Source organism: Saccopteryx bilineata, chromosome 7 (assembly GCF_036850765.1).
Source record: "Saccopteryx bilineata isolate mSacBil1 chromosome 7, mSacBil1_pri_phased_curated, whole genome shotgun sequence".
Lineage (NCBI taxonomy): Eukaryota > Metazoa > Chordata > Mammalia > Chiroptera > Emballonuridae > Saccopteryx > Saccopteryx bilineata.
Genome location: NC_089496.1, coordinates 46,836,233 through 46,853,314, shown reverse-complemented (window position 1 = coordinate 46,853,314; position 17,082 = coordinate 46,836,233). Strand labels below are relative to the sequence as shown.

Sequence of the window (17,082 nt, the reverse complement as noted above, 5' to 3'; positions counted from 1 at the left end):
CCACACTCAAGCTGGCAACTTCGGAGTCTCGAGCCTGGGTCCTCCACATCCCAGTCCGACATTCTATCCAATGCGCCCCCGCCTGGTCAGGCAAAATTTCATCTTTAATATGATGCAAGTACGAATTTGCCAGTTTTGAAATTTTAGATGTGTCAGGACAAAGAAGTAGAGCCAAACTTTTTTTTCTTTAAAATAAAATTCCAAAATTGGTAATGTTGTCTAGTTTATTATTATTTTTAATCATTATCTTGTGATGATATAGTTATAAACACGTAAAGGGGAATTAGAAATTAAAAGAAAAAGTATGAAAGAAAACTCCATAGAATTCAACAGTTGGGCTACCACTATCAATATTTGGGGCACATTTCCTCCTAGTCTTTTTCTATGTGTATTTCTACTTAAGGAAGATCATTTCTTTTGGGCCCTAACCCCAAACCATGTTTCCCATGCAATTTAAAACTCATCACAAACATATTTTTAATGGCTCTATAGTATTTCACTATATAATATAGCATAAATTTTTAGATATTTTTCTGATGCTGAACAATGACCTTTTAGTCAGTTTTTCATCTGTATAAATACCTCTGCAAAGAACATTTTGAGGCATAAATCTTGTCAGTATCCCTGACCATTTCCTTAGGGTAGAACATAGACCATTTCCTTAGGTAGAACATTCTATTTAAACATAGAATTGGAATTACTTGTCAATCCATTTATTTCCGTCCAGGGAGCTGTCTCCTCCCTATCATAACATCTGCTTTGAAAAGTTGTTTGTATGCACTGGCTCCCCTCCTCCCCCAAAAGCTGGCTAAGCCTTCAGTGGCCTCAGTGTTTGTTATGAGACAGACGCTAAAATCCTTGCTGCGGTCTTCCAAGTCCAGTGTGGACTGGCCTCTCCGCCTCTCCAGCCTCTTCCCCTATTCTCTCTGGCCTCAGCTGCACTGTTTCTGTTTTTTTTTAATTTTTAAATTTTTATGTATGAGAGAGAGAGAGAGATATCGATTTGTTCCTGTATGTGCCCTGATCAAGGATTGAACTCGCAACCTTTGCATATCAGGATGATGTTGTAACCAACTGAGCTATCTGGCTAGGGGTGCACTGGTTGTTTAACTTACTGGCTCCTGCCTCTTTCTCCAGCCACAGGCCCTTCAAACCTGCATATCATCTCTCTGAAATGGTCTTCCTCCCCAGCCTCTGTCCTTTGTGGACAAGGAGGTGAGATACCAGCTTACAGGAGGTCGCTGGAGGTTTGAAGAGGAGGGAAGGTACTAAAGGTTCACTTGGGAGAGAAAGAGAGGAATTGACTTGAAAAATACATAAAGGTTTTCCAGGTAGTGATGAAGACTACTTTTATGGTACATTCAGAGTTAGGAATATGAGGGTTTACATAGAAGGAAATGGACTTGGCGTCCAGGGCTCTGATCACCGTTAGCTTGTGGAGAAAAGAGCGTGCTTTTAACCTCAGTCTGCCTGGTGAGTTCAGTAGCTGCTTCCTAGTATTTGTTTTCCACAGTCTCCTGGAAATGTCCTGCCTCCTCTTTGCTAGCTCATTTTATATGGCTGATAGCACATTTTGTCGTTAGAATAAATGGAGGACTTTACAGATGAGTACTTCTGGGATCATTGGAAGCCATAGTATGAAAATCTTCATTGCTGGGTGTATTGGGAAGTCGTAATGCTGCTCTGTTCACTGGGCTTCCTGTACCCACGCGTGGCTGTTTAAACTAATTAAAGTTTGTAATAAAATTAAAAATTCAGTTTCTTAATCACACTAACTACACTCCAATAGGCACACGAGGCCAGTAGCCCGGCATATTGGTCAGTGGATATGAACGCTCCCCTCCTTGTAGAATGTGTTCAGATCACACAGCGCTGGTCTGGAGAGTAGAAAAGGACCCAGCCAAGTCACTGCCACAGCTTCAGTGTGCAGAATGGTGATCCGGGGAAAACATGCACAGTTCGCCTTGGCTAGCTTGCTGCTGGTTGTTATACAAAGGTTGCTGGTTTACCTTGCATTAAAAAAAAAATAGATTAACATTCTGCTCCCTTCTGCCATTCCCAGCTGTTCACAAAGTTCAGTGGAAAATCAGCCTCCCTGGGCCACAAAGCCCGGCTTCTGTTGCCTACATCCCTATCATGGTCAAGTGACCCAGATGACTCAGTCAAGCTGACCAAGTAGATGTCCCGGCTGAAGAGCAGATGTCTGTCAAAAACCCTGTTGGCTCAATAGATAATGTTTGTTGAGTGCCTGTAATACAGGGGGTGGAGGGAAGAGCCACTGTAGTTAGGTGGCATGGGTCCTGCCTTCAGAGAGCTTTATTTGAAGTGGAAGCAGTACACTTACAAGCAGTACATCTACAATATCCTAGAACATTTATCCTGTTCTAGAATAAATGCACATTATCCTAGAACAAGCCAGATGCATTAGTGCTTAGGGATACCGAGAAAATGACAGAGTTCTTTATAGACAGTTTTCTGAAAGAAAGAGATTTTGAATCAGATTTTAACAGATACAGAGATTAAGAGAAGGGCATTCATTCATTTCAACCAGGTTCAGAGGCATGTTGGTAAGAAAGAGTTGCCAAGGGTCCACTTCTTTTGATAGACTTCTGTTTGATAGACTACTAAGAAAGGAGAACCACACACGTGCTCATTATTTATTGACAATCTACCCTGCAGAAGACGTTGTGAAGAGCTGGGTTTAAAGGGCGTGCAAAGGAGACATGGTCCCTGCCTTCATACTGCTTAGACTTTGAGAGGAATGACTACTAACTGCTGGTTGGTCATAAAACAGTTACACAGATATTTCAGATTTGATTGTATCGTTTGGTGACATACATTGGCGTGGCATTTGATCCGGTATGTGAAGGAGCAGTGGTTAGATCTAGGCAGATGGTTTTGATGCAAGAAGCCGGGAACGGCGTGCTCAAGGAAGAGGACACAGCCTGTGCAAAGGCCCTGGGAGTATTAAAGGAACTGGACAAAGGCCTCTGTGCTAAAGTGGAGAGAGTGGAGGGTCGAGTGGTCAGAAACGAGGCTGGAAAGGGGGCATAAGCTTGATCAGATTTTGGTCTTTAACCTAAGAGCTGTGAGGAACCTATAAAGGGTTTTAAATAGGAATAACATAAAAAAAATCATTCTGTTAAAAAGATCACGTTGGCTGCAGCGTGGAGAATGTCTGGAGGAGCAAGGGGAATAATAGCTGCTATGGAGTCATCCCTTAGGAGGCTACTGCAGTGATCCAGGCTAGAGGTGATGGTACCTGGCGCAGGGAGGGGGGTAGTGGGGATGGAGAGAAGTGGATAGTTTCCATGGAGACCTGACAGCTTGAACCTACAGGACTTGGTGAGGTGTGCTAGGTAACGGAGAAGCAGATGGTAATATAGTTCCCGAGTTCTCGATGCTCTCTTGGCTGGGTGCGGAGCTGGCCACTGCGATTGGGAGCCTCGGAAATGGGACCAGTCTGGGGAAGCTGACGAAATCTGTTTTGGATCTTCAAAAGGCAGCTGGGTTGGGAGCTCAAGGAGAGAACTGAGCTGCTATAAAATGTGTGGGTCACTGGCACACAGTGATAAGGGTGGCTCTGAGCGTGGATGAGTTTTCCCAAAGAGAAAGAGCCTGAACGGAGGAAAGCGGTGCTGAACGGAGCATCCAGCTGCGGGGGTGCTCAATGACCCTGTAGACGCGAACAAGCCTGCTGGGGAGACGGAGGGGGCTCTAGGAGCTGCTCCAGTGCTATGTCTGGAGATAGAGTAAAAATATATGAAAAGGTGGAGTCTCTTTCCATCTAAATCTAGACCCATTTCCATCCCCACCCCCAATATCTATTATGTGGCAGCCACGCACCTCTGGACCGGAGGCACTTCTGTAGGGCGCTGTTACAAGGAATACATACTGATTTATTTTTCTGTTGCTGTGACACGCTGCTGAGTGCGTGTGCTTCCTGCCTGGAGCAGTAACCTCCTTTCCTTTCTCCGATGGCGTTCCACGTTTGGCTGGCACTGCAGTTTGCTGCGGAGCTGGCCTCGTTTAAACCCACGGACTACTAAACATCATCTGGTGTCGGTGGCTTTGTAACTCGACTCCAGGCGCTTCACCTTCCTTCGCAAGCGGGGATCTCAGTCATGAGCGGGCTGCGCCCAGTTCAATACGGAGACTGTGTTAGCGGGGGAAATATGCTGGACGAGCCCACTGTTGGAGCGCTCCGCGTTGGGCCGGCTTCCATCCTGTCTCTGGCCTCCGCTCTCTTTTCAGAATGGCTGTAGCCCCGCCGAGTTGCTGTTTGGTGGCCTTCCCTCCGCGTGCTAAGGACGGTCTGGTGGTATTTGGGAAAAATTCAGCTCGGCCCAGGGATGAAGTGCAAGAGGTGGTGTATTTCTCGGCTGCCGATCACGAACCCGAGAGCAAGGTGGAGGTAAGTGATGCCTTAGAGCCTCTCGATTAGCGTGCATTCCCTTCCTCTTGCTTTGCCCAGCACGCCTTAACCCTGCTCACCCCTCTTCTCACCCCTCTGAACTGTCTTCTCGGCTCTAATTCCCGTTTCCATTAGGTTTGTTTATAGCTTTAAAAACAGGGTCATCTGGAGAATTCCCATATTGGTTGCTGTGGCTCGTATTTTATAATTAGGCGAACTCGTTGCCTGGTTCTAAAGCCAAGTCTACAAAATAAGGCCCGGAACATACTTTGGAGATATCGCGGGTTTGGTACCAGAACGCGGCAATACACTTTGTGATGACCGCGTTCATCACAAAGTGAGCTGTAATCTTTTTGCTAGTGGACGGTCGGGCTTCACTTGGTAAAAATCGCAGCATGTTGAATACTACTAGACTGATCGGGTTGGTGATCACTTCGTAAGTTATATAAATATCTGATCACCGTGTTGTCCACCTGAAACTAATATAATATTGTGTGTCAACTGCAATTGAGAATAAAACAAAACAACAAAAGCACAATAAAGTGCAGTGCCATAAAATGAGGGATGTCTGTATAGCTTAGACTTCTGTTTTTCTTGTTTACTCCATTTCCTTTTTTCTCCTATTGATAATCATGTTTGGGAAGTTTTTTTTTTGTTTTTTGTTTTGGTTTATTCTTTCGCTTAAAAACGGACATATATTTGCAATAAACCACACGCACCTGTAATGTGCACATTTACCCAGCCTTTTCCTCTTTTCTCCGGTGGACAGTAGCATGCCACGAACAGACCTTAACATTCGCTCTTTTTTTTTTTTTTTGCATTTTTCTGAAGCTGGAAACAGGGAGAGACAGTCAGACAGACTCCCGCATGCGCCTGACTGGGATCCACCCGGCACGCCCACCATGGGGCGATGCTCTGCCCATCCTGGGCGTCGCCATGTTGCGACCAGAGCCACTCTAGCACCTGAGGCAGAGGCCACAGAGCCATCCCCAGCGCCCGGGCCATCTTTGCTCCAATGGAGCCTTGGCTGCGGGAGGGGAAGAGAGAGACAGAGAGGAAGGCGTGGCGGTGGGGTGGAGAAGCAAATGGGCGCTTCTCCTGTGTGCCCTGGCCGGGAATCGAACCCGGGTCCTCCGCACGCTAGGCCGACGCCCTACCGCTTAGCCAACCGGCCAGGGCTTAGCATTCGCTCTTTACGGTCTATTGAGATGTTCTTTGCTCCTCCCGTACAGCTGCATGGCATTTCATTCTATGGTTGCATCATAGTTTAACCCGCCTCATCTGTCTGGAAATTTGGGTTGTTTTCCAGTGTTTTTGCCGTTACAACCCGTCCTGAAGTGAATAACAGCACTTCATCTGTCCCAGGGTCTGCTCTTGGCTTATATATCTTCATTATGTTAACATTTTATCCATCAGTTTCTATTTAGGGTGCGTAAATAAAACAGTTTTTTGTCAGTATGTCTTTGGGATCGGTGCCCAGAAATGGGATTGCGGGGTCACAGGGTATATTAAGTATGTACTTTTGTTCGATATTATCAATTTTTCTTCTGTTGGTGGTCTGCCATTTTGCATTCCCGCCAGCAATGTGTGACAACACGTGCTTTTCCGAATTCCCAGAATGTGTTGTTGGCTATTTGGTTAATTTTACATTCTGCTATTTTACTAAAATTCTTTTATTGGCTGTGTCAGCTCTTACTGATTTTGGTTTGTTTTTTTTTCCCAGGTATATTATTATAACGCCTGTAAATAGAGAGAGTTTGGTTGCTCTTACATCTCCAATTATTTTCTTGTCTGATTGGCATATAGCTTGGATTCAGTGTAGACAGTGGGGGAGATAGTGGTACCTCTGTCTTTGTGCCTGATCTGAGTGGGCAGGCTCTGATGCTTCTTCATTAAGTGAGATGCTGGCTTTGGGACCAAGATTCATATAGCTTTATCCTGTTAAACCAGGGGTCCCCAAACTACGGCCCTCGGCCGCATGCGGCCCCCTGAGGCCATTTATCCGGCCCCCGCTGCACTTCCGGAAGGAGCACTTCTTTCATTGGTGGTCAGTGAGAGGAGCATAGTTCCCATTGAAATACTAGTCAGTTTGTTGATTTAAATTTACTTGTTCTTTATTTTAAATATTGTATTTGTTCCTGTTTTGTTTTTTTACTTTAAAATAAGATATGTGCAGTGTGCATAGGGATTTATTCATAGTTTTTTTTTTCTATTTTATTTTATTTTATTTTCATTTTTCTGAAGCTGGAAACAGGGAGAGACAGTCAGACAGACTCCCGCATGCGCCCGACCGGGATCCACCCGGCACGCCCACCAGGGGCGACGCTCTACCCACCAGGGGGCGATGCTCTGCCCCTCTGGGGCGTCGCCATGTTGCGACCAGAGCCACTCTAGCGCCTGAGGCAGAGGCCACAGAGCCATCCCCAGCGCCCGGGTCATCTTTGCTCCAATGGAGCCTTGGCTGCGGGAGGGGAAGAGAGAGACAGGGAGGAAAGCGCGGCGGAGGGGTGGAGAAGCAGATGGGCGCTTCTCCTGTGTGCCCTGGCCGGGAATCGAACCCGGGTCCTCCGCACGCTAGGCCGACGCTCTACCGCTGAGCCAACCGGCCAGGGCCTCATAGTTTTTTTTTATAGTCCGGCCCTCCAACGGTCTGAGGGACAGTGAACTGGCCCCCTGTGTAAAAAGTTTGGGGACCCCTGTGTTAAACAGTACACATCAATTCCTATTTTAAGCTCTTTTTTAAAAAACCCCATAAGGAATGGGTGTTACATTTTGTGAAAGTTCTCGTCAGGCACTTAGTAGCCATCTGGGGTTTGGATTGTCGTGGTGTCACAGAGCTTGTGTTCAAGAACCCCTTATTTTATTTAGTAATGACCCCAACGTGCAAGACCAGTGATGCTGGCAATTTGGAAACGCCAGAGAAGCCGTAGAGTGCTTCCTTGCGTGAGAAGGTGAAAGTTCTCGACTTAATAAGACATTTTATCACGTCAGATGTCTCAAGAAGAAGAGTGAGTGTAGCACTGTAAGGCATTTGACAGATAGAGGCAGCACATTCATATAACTTTTATGTTTTGTGTTTATATTGTTTTAATTGTTCTATATGACCATGCGTTATTGTTGTTAACCTCTTCCTGTGCCTGCTGTCTAAATTAAACTTTCTCGTGGGTATGTCTGTATAGAAAAAAAAACCATAGTGAATATAGAATTTGGTACTCTCAGACATCCACTGGGAGTCTTGGAATGTGTTCTCCTGCAGGTAAGAGGGAACTACTGCAAAAATATGTCTGAAATATATACTGTAGGAAAACTCATTTTCTTTTTTGGGGGGGATAGGTTAAATTAATATTTTAGTCTCATGGTTACAATCATTTTAGGAAATAGATTCCGTGGGATATTACTACTCAAATACACTGTAGGTTGAATTATGTCCCCTTGCATAAATAAGTGTAGTTTGATACACCCAGAATCAGTGTCTCGGGCAGCCCTGACCTCTTTTCTGAGTCGTATCCTGTGTCTCGAGTTGCCTCTGTACATTTCCACATCCGTGTTCTGCAGGTAAAATAATTTCCCGTGTCTGAAACCAAGTTCCTTTTTCCCATCCCATTGGCTCCGTTTCCTCTAACAGCTCCATTCTTTGCCACATAGTTGCCTCTAGAAACCAGAAGGAAATGTTGGCCCTCACCCTCGAATGCATGGGGACAGCAGCACTGGGTCCTGCTGCTTCCTCTCCTGTGTCCCCATCTCCTCCGACTGCCACCCCCTCCTCCCCGTCTCATTCAGACCCACCCCTGGCGCCCCTCCGTAATCTGCTTATTGGTTTCTTTGTCCTGGAGTCTTATCCCTGCAGGGTCACCAGAATTCTTTTCCCCAGAACACAGCTCCGTCACTGCCTTGTTTAGAAACGCGCTGGGTTGTGTTTCTAGGATGAGAGTCCAGGCTGATTTGTATGCCATTCGGGACTCTTCCCAGCTGGCAGCCTCCTCGCTTTGCCTGCCTTTTCTCTCTTTCCAATTAAGACTTATTTTCTTTAGAGCAGTTTTAGATTTACAGAAAAATGAACAGAAAGTACAGGGAGTTCCTATATATAATCCCTCACCACCCCCACCCCCGCCTCCCAGTTTCCTTTACGGTGAACATCGTGCCTCAGTGTGGAACATTTGTTATAATTGATGAGCCAGTATCGACCCCTTCCATAGTTTACATCAGGGTTCACTGTTGGTGCCGTGCGTCCTCTGGGTTTGGACAGGTGTGTCTTGACACATGTATCCACCGTTAATTACAGTGCTATCAGGATAGTTTCCCTGCCCTGAACACCCTCTGTGTTCCACCTGTTCCTCCCTCCCTCCCCTAACCCCTGGCAACCAGATCTCTTCACTCTCTCCATAGTTTTGCCTTTTCCAGAATGTCGTCTAGTTGGAATCAAACTGTAATGAAGCCTTTCCAGCTTGTCACCTTTCACTTAGTAATGTGCATATAAGGTTCCTCTGTGTCTTTTCCAGGCTTGACAACGCATTTCTTTCCAGCGCTGAATAATATTCCTTGTGTGCATGGTGCCATAGTTTATTTTTTCTTCACCTGCTGAAGGACATCTTGGTTGTATCCATGTCTTGGTAATTATGAGTAAAGCTGCTATATACATTTGTGTGCAGGTTTTTCTTTTTGTGGGTGTGAATTTTTAACTCGTTTGGATAAAGATACTTTTTAATGTAATTTTACATTTTTGAATAGGTAATACATTGAAGTGGCTCAAAGATTAAGTGATACAAAAAGGGTTTACAGTGGAAAGTCTTACTCCCCCTATTCCAAATTACTCAATTCCCAAGTTATAAAACTCTTTCTGTTGACTTCTAACACTTAACAGTATTTTATGCAAATAGACCTAGATATGAATTTTTAGCCTTTTATTTTTTCATGCAAGTAGCACATCGTATGCACTATTCTCAAACTTGATTTTTTAAACTATATCATTTTAAACGTACAGAGAAGGTCTAAAATTTGTTTTTTAATAACATTTTCTGAAGAATTTTTTTATATCTGTACATAAAAATTATAATATTTTTACAGCGAACAGTAGTCCATTGTTTAGATACTTCATAGAGTATTTCATCAGTTCTCTATTGGTAGACACAGGAACTGTTGGCCAGTCTAGGACACATAGCATGAAGAACATTGCACACAAGTCATTCCATCCATATATGTGTGGATATAGCCATGGTACACTTCCATACAGGAATGCTGGGTCACAGGGTAAAGTTTTTGTAGTCATTGACCTCCGTAAGTGTTGTGCAATTTCCTGCCTTCTGTTCTATCGTCATTCTTTTTTTTTTGTGTGTGTGTATTTTTCTGAAGCTGGAAACGGGGAGAGACAGTCAGACAGACTCCCGCATGCGCCCGACCAGGATCCACCCGGCACGCCCACCAGGGGCGACGCTCTGCCCACCAGGGGGCGATGCTCTGCCCCTCCAGGGCGTTGCTCTGCCGCGACCAGAGCCACTCTAGCGCCTGGGGCAGAGGCCAAGGAGCCATCCCCAGCGCCCGGGCCATCTTTGCTCCAATGGAGCCTTGGCTGCGGGAGGGGAAGAGAGAGACAGAGAGGAAGGGGTGGGGTGGGGGTGGAGAAGCAAATGGGCGCTTCTCCTGTGTGCCCTCTATCATCGTTCTTAGTCTTCCTCTCACAGCTCACACCGTCAGCTCCAGCTACACCGAGCTGCTCGCCATTTCTTGAACAGCCAGCACAGTTATATTTCTCTGTGCTTTTTGCATTTTCTATTTTTTTTTTTTTTTTTTTGCTGAGAATATCCTTCCTTTCCCCTCTTGTCATCTACTTGGTAGACTCCTATGTATCCTTCGAGGGCCCAGCACCAATAACTTCTCCTCTCTCCAACCTGCTAGCCTTCTGTGAACACGTAGCACTTCACGCCTTTATAAATCAATTGAAATTTGTAATCACCTGAGTCCGGGGGGATGAGTTCTGGCCCTGCAGGCATGGTCCTGGGTTCCAGTGTTGCCTTTCCCATTTATTGCATCTTGGGTCTTTGAGACTCAGTCTCCTCATTTGCCCAATGGCGATCGTAACATCCACTGTGACGGGGTTTTTGTGAAGCACTTGTGAGCTGACGTGGGAAAGCGCTATGTAAACTCTAAGGCGAATGTTGTGCAGAGAGATAGTTCTTTTTCTCTTTTTGAGGAGCTGACTAGTGTTGAGCGGTACTGTGGTCCCAGGTCTCAGTTCCCAACCCGCTCTCTTCAGCACATGCTTCTGAGTCTGCTTTTCAAACTCCGGTTCATGCCTTTCATTCCACCTGCAGCTGGGTGCAAGTACAGAAGGACGGGTTCTTTTCCATATTTGGGCCTGTGAGCCACAATGACGGTCATGAGACTTTCATAGCAGCCCTCACGAGCATATAGAAATGTTTTTAAACTAAGAAGAGGGAGAACTTCCCACAAAAGATCTATTCCTCAGCCATTTCATGACATTTTTTTTTTCTGTATTTTTCTGAAGCCGGAAACGGGGAGAGACAGTCAGACAGACTCCCGCATGCACCAGACCGGGATCCATCTGGCACGCCCATCAGGGGGCAACGCTCTGCCCACCAGGGGGCGACGCTCTGCCCATCAGGGGGCGACGCTCTGCCCACCAGGGGGCGATGCTCTGCCCCTCCGGGGCATCGCTCTGTTGCGACCAGAGCCACTCTAGTGCCTGGGGCAGAGGCCGAGGAGCCATCCCCAGTGCCCGGGCCATCTTTGCTCCAGTGGAGCCTCGGCTGTGGGAGGGGAAGAGAGAGACAGAGAGGAAGGAGAGGGGGAGGGGTGGAGAAGCAGATGGGTGCTTCTCCTGTGTGCCCTGGCCGGGAATCGAACCCAGGACTTCTGCACGCCAGGCCGACGCTCTACCACTGAGCCAACCGGCCAGGGCCCATTTCATGACATTTTAAACATGTGTATTCTGCGGTTTACCTAGAAGTGTCGTGGTCCCAGAAACAGATTTCCTGAGAATAGCCACATGCAGGATGTCATCCTGATTACTCATCCACTCACCTACCCACCCTCCCAGCTGGTCCACCCTTCCAGCTGGTCTTCCCTTCCAATTTGTCCACCTCCCCACCCTTCACCCTCCCCTCAGACTTTCCACCTGTCTGTCTGTCCATCCATCATCCACTGTCCGATGAGTTCACTTTGCTTGAGGAGCCTGCAAGAATGAGAGATCGGCCCCTCTGGCCTAGACGTCCTCAGTTTCTAAATCACACGGCACATTTCTGTTCAGCGGCCCCGTTGGCAGACCAGAGCATTTTATTTCACGTCCTTTATTCTTTCTCCTGTAGATTCCGGGGTTTCAACAATCCCTCTTCGGGTTGCAGAGTAGGATGGATAGATAGGTAGCTATTTGTGAAAGCCCCTCGGTCCCCTCTGAGGACGCCGTGCCACCGTGCTTCACAGGGCCCATCCAGACTTGCCCTCACGCCTGCTGCTCCCTGCAGGGAGGGTGGTGAGGAGGCAGAGGAATGGTTTCCTGGATTGTGTGTGTGTGTGTGCACGCGCACGCGCGCGCATGTGTGTGTGCCCATGGATGCGTGGGTTCACTATTTAGGAAAAATTGGGTCCAACCTTAGAATACTGTTCCAGAAAAACAAGGAATTTTAACTAAAGTGTGTATTATTTATACTTGGTACCCCAAAAAGAATTATACCACAATTTGTGGAGATGGATTATTTAAAAAAAAATTAAATTTATTGGGGTAACATTGATTAATATATAAATTTCAGGTGCATAATTTTATGCTACTTCATCTGTGTATTGCATTGTGTGTTCATCATCCAAAGTCAACACTCCTTCCTTCACCATCTATTTGACCCCTTTGACCTTCTTTGTCCTCTCCCCACGCCCCTCCCCTTTGGTACCCACCATACTCTTAGAGACAGAATTCTTGATAACCAAGTCAGGTTTCACACGTAGTGTTTTTGGTAAGTGTCTTTTCATGGAATAAATCTCTTCTCCATTATTTCCCTCCTTTAAAGTGTAAAGTTCTCATTGTTTCTTTTTTTTGTTTGTTTCCTGCAAGTTTGTTTTAATTTATTTCTGTGTTCCACTGCGTGAAGTTCTGTGGGGGGGGTCCATATCCCAGTGACGTCCTCACACAACTTCCACAATTTGGGGAAGGCTTTCGGTAGATCAGTTAGTTCCCTTTTCTCCCGCAATGAAAATACTTGCAGGAATAGAAAGTTACTAAGGACAGCTGAGAGCATTGTTAGTGGGACTGCCCAGGTGGTGGGTTTTATTTGTGGTGTGTCAGCTTTGGTTGTGGATGGGGGACGCTGAATTTTAGTTCTGAAGTTTATCTTTTACTGTAGGATGTGTAGGTCATTCTGGAATCAAAGGGAGAGCGAGCAAAGCTTCGTGGCCGCTGGGCAAATTGTGCACTGACCGCTCTTCCTGTCTGACTTTGGTTCGGTGGGTTGATTTTCTTCTATTTCCGAGAGCAGGAGTCCCCCGCTTTGCGTGGAGTCCACAGGACAGTGGCTTCTATCATGTCCCCTTTCCCAGCCTTGTTTCTGACCCTAGGCCTTTGCATTGCCCGCCCTCAAAGAGAAATAAAAAGTTTTAGAGAAATAAAAAGTAGTTCTCCTGAAATGGGGTTGATGTCTTCTTTTGTCTTTATTGAGATTCATCTGAACCTTAAGGGCACATTTTCAAAACCAGTCAAGTGGCAGGCAAGATGCTGGGTTAAAAACATAAAAAAGCACAAAACCCTAATCAGCCAAACAAAATCTCTCAGTGACAATTAGCAATGCTGCAAATTTCCTAAAACTAAAAATATGTCTCGAAAGCATCCCATTTCCTTTCCCTTTCTTTCCCTACCCTGCGACGTCTGGCTGACTCATCAACCCGTTCCACATCGGTTTGGCTGGTGCTGCCGGGGCTGTGCTCACCGTCCCTGAACAGCGGGAAGAGACAATGGCTGCGTTTCAGGAGCTGAAACGTCTATTGTGTGAGCGTCTCTCTCCCCCTTCCCCTGGGCGCCATCTGGAAATAGTGTGTGTGCTGGAATGTGCGAGGGGTAGGCGACAGCCTGAGGCTGACTTGGCTTTTCCATTTCTGAGACTGACACACAGCGTCCACAGCGGACGCGCTCTGCAGAAGAGTTGCCTTTTATCCTGCTCCTAGGGTCTCGGTCAAGGCTCGTCTTTTCATTCTCCAACTTGGACGTGTGTCGCCAGGAGCCACCTGAATGGCCAGCTCAGTTCAAGCGACACTTTTAAAACCTCAACGATTAGGCAGAGTTCTGACGTTGAGGAGACTGCCTCCCCACGCTCCTCATCGTAGGGTTCCCTCATTGCTCTGTGCCTGGGCCTCCAGGAGTCCTATAAACCGACAGATTTGTTTTATTAAAGGCTGGTTAGGAGTGGAGGAGGGACAGCGAGACACTGCCTATCACTTTCCCAGCTGATTTCCAGAACCACTCCTGTAAACGTTGATCTTTTAAGTGGTGAATGTTTTCTTTTCTAATAGAAATTTCGGCTAGGAAGTTTGGGGCCACTAAAGTGTTTTTGCCACACCGATAGATTTCAGCTACTTTCAGCTCACCCCATGAGACCCTTACCTCAGACTCTGCCCTGTTAATAATGTGGCTGTGGGAAGGCCGTTCACAAAATGCCTGCACGGGGTGTTCTCGTCCTGGATGGCTGACTTCACAAAGTTTAGCTAATTACATCGTAGGTAAATGTTCTGTATTTCCGAGGTTTGCTCCCACCGTGGGATTCTTAAAGGACCCATCTATATGAGATGAGCTTGTCCATCCTGCTTGGTCCCTCCCAGACCTGCATGTGGTTAGTCAGATTGCAAACCCAGCAGAGCGTGTGTGAATTGCAGCCACAGAAGGGCCCATGCTAGGGCCAGGCTTGTGTGGTTCATGACAGAGATGCCGTGAGGGGGCGGTGTTAGGGGCTTGGGGGCACACCCCCCATTTCCCCGCCCCCCTGCCCTAGCCTATGAGGGGTCTGGGGTATCAGCTTTCAGCCCCGTCCTAGGAGAGGCTGACTTGGCCCCCCCTCTGCCTGCTTGGGGGTCTCCTTCCGTCGCCCTCATTCTGAGTTCTGCCCGAAAGTGTCAAACTGGCTGCATATATTTTGAACTCCCACAGAGACCATGTGGTCTTTCTGATTCAGTTTTTGACATTTTTTTTTCTCAGTCATTACTTGCTGGGCTCTTGAGGTCCTGTGACTCGGTGACATCACGGTGGTTCCCCTAAGTGGTACAGTGGGGGCCTCCCCTGCACCAGGAGCACACCTGTGACATCCCCAACCGTCTCTTCTCGGGTTCTTACCTCTGTCTGGGATACCTTGTTGTCTGGCCCGTATTTCAAGATCAACTCAAATGTCACCCACTTGATAAAGCCTCTGATCCTTGGATGCCCCTTCTCTCTCTCCTTTGCTCTTCTATTCTGCTCCCTCTGACCTTTGTTACTTATTCATTCATCTATTCAAAAAAAGAAGGCTTATTGATGCCTGGTATGTACCAGTCTTGGGATATATGGGTGAACTGAACAGGGACATCTTCCGGCTTGTGTGGAGACAGCATACTGAAACAGCACACGTGACAACGACGTCACTTAGCTTTTGGAAGGGGATGAATAGAAGGGGGGGGAGGAAAAGCAGAGCAGGATTGTGTCAATCAGAGAAGAACAAGGGGGAGGAGGAACGTTTTAAGTAGACAGACCTCAGTGACTCTTCCGGAACTCGTCCTGGTGGTCCTAGCAATGTGCATTTGTGCCTTCTCTTTCCTCAGCCGGAAGGGATGGGGGTGGGACAGCTCACTGATTCCCCGCCAGCAGCTCTGAGCACAAAATGCCTGGGATGTGGTGGGTGCTATATAAATAATTGGTGACATGGAAATAAACTTGTAAAAATGGATTTGAGGGCGAATAAGTAAACCCATTTCCTATTTTCACTTCTTTTTTTCCTATCCTTTAAAAAATTACGATAAATCTATGCTTATGACACTGAGATTCCTTCCGACGTACTCATTCTTTTTCAGGATAGAATTTGTCACTGGAGCTCAGGGCACACAGGAGTTTTGGGAAGTGTTGGTCAATGCCTAAACTACTTTCCACATACACGAGTGCAATTTTAAGACATAAACGTCAATTATGTATAGGTGAGCCCAGAGGAATGTAGTTTAATTGTTTACTGCTTTGGCCAGGTTTTGCTCTAAAAGAATCTTTTTTATTTTTAAATTTTTATTTTTAAAGGAAATGACTTTTGGCAACTGAATAAAGGAAAACATTCCAAGAGTATATTTTAGTATCAATTTGCCATGAAAAACTCCAGGTTGTCTTGCCAACCTCCAGATTTAATTAGTTTTCAGTTTACAAATATTTGTCAAGTGAAATAACATCATCGCTAGCGCACAGCGTCGTCTGCCGCGACCGCGAAGCTCCGGCGGTCACGTGACCCATGAGCGTTTATTTCAGCTCGTACCTGTGGCTTAGAGATTATGGGAAATCAGTGCAGAAGAACTTCCTGGGCTGCATTCAGCCGATATAATTGGGTCTTGAGTAAAAAAAAAAAAAAAGATCTAAGGCTGCAGTTGATGCATTGTTTTCAGCTTCCTAGTTTAAAATGTAAATGGTTGCTGGGCTCCATTGTTGATAAAATTCTCCCTGGAGAGCTGCTGGGCTCTGTGTAGTTAGAGCCCCGAGTTCCATACTGTACACACTACACAAAGAGTGTGTGTGATAGACACAGATAGAATGGTGGAGTCAGGAGGCCCCTTGTGGATAACCGAGGTTAGCTGTCCGTGGACATGTCCCGGGGGCCCGAGGTGAGGAGGGAAGAGGAAGAAGGGGCTGGCGAGGCCCCGAGTTACCCCAGCCCCGTCGCGCACCTGTTCTTCCGTTCGCCTCACGACACACTTTGACCAGGTCTACTGTGTGCGTGCTTCCATGTGAGCGTTTGTGTGGAGGAAGGGTTCCGAGGCTAAAGATACGCTGAAAGAAATAGTTTGATCCAAATGAGCTCATTCCTTTTCCAGGGAAAGACACAGCACCCGGGGAAAGTGAGACACACGACACCATGTGCCACGCACGGCAGTTCCGATGGCCATTAGAAAGTCACCTCTTCGGGACGGTTTCCTGATGTCTTCATGGTCTTAGTGTGGGGATCAAATGTGACAGGCAGGGGATCAAATATATAAGAGAGTGTACATTTAATGTAGTAGTTAAGAGTAAGGTGGTATCAGTTTCTCTTTTCTACCACTAGGGCGATCATGTGGGTTGTCAAACTATTCCAGGAAGTCCTAGGGACCACTGTAGGAGGCTTAGGGACTTCCCTTCTTCAGACAAAGCATTTCCCCTTTTACCTGTTTTCTATGTCAGGCTTTGAGGGAATGTTTCTTTTATAGAGAGGGCTCTGTAACGCACTAACAATGTTTGAAAACCACTGATAGAGGACGGATTTTGCAAATGAGAATACATACCTGTGTTGGTCTGAAATGTTGGCACTCATCTGTGTCTGCTGACATGACTGGCCGCGGAATACTCAGGTTGGCTGAATGCTTGGCTCAAGGGGATGACCACCACCGATGTAAGCATTATGGATAGATTGGCTTGAACCAAAGAGACTGGAAACTGAGTGACCCGCAGGACTGAAAGTCATTGTGGAGAATTTTGAGCT

General features: G+C 46.6%; 1 protein-coding gene across 3 annotated transcripts in view; it reads left to right on the top strand.

The window, feature by feature from the left end:
• The window catches only part of SCRN1 (secernin 1), a 54,541-nt gene that overhangs the window by 15,793 nt on the left and 21,666 nt on the right, over positions 1–17,082 (top strand). For all 3 annotated transcript variants that reach the window (XM_066239144.1, XM_066239146.1, XM_066239145.1), the window contains exon 2: positions 4,255–4,414. In XM_066239144.1, coding sequence (XP_066095241.1) covers positions 4,256–4,414 — 159 coding nt within the window. In that variant the 5' untranslated portion in view covers position 4,255. The remainder of the gene's footprint in view (positions 1–4,254; positions 4,415–17,082) is intronic.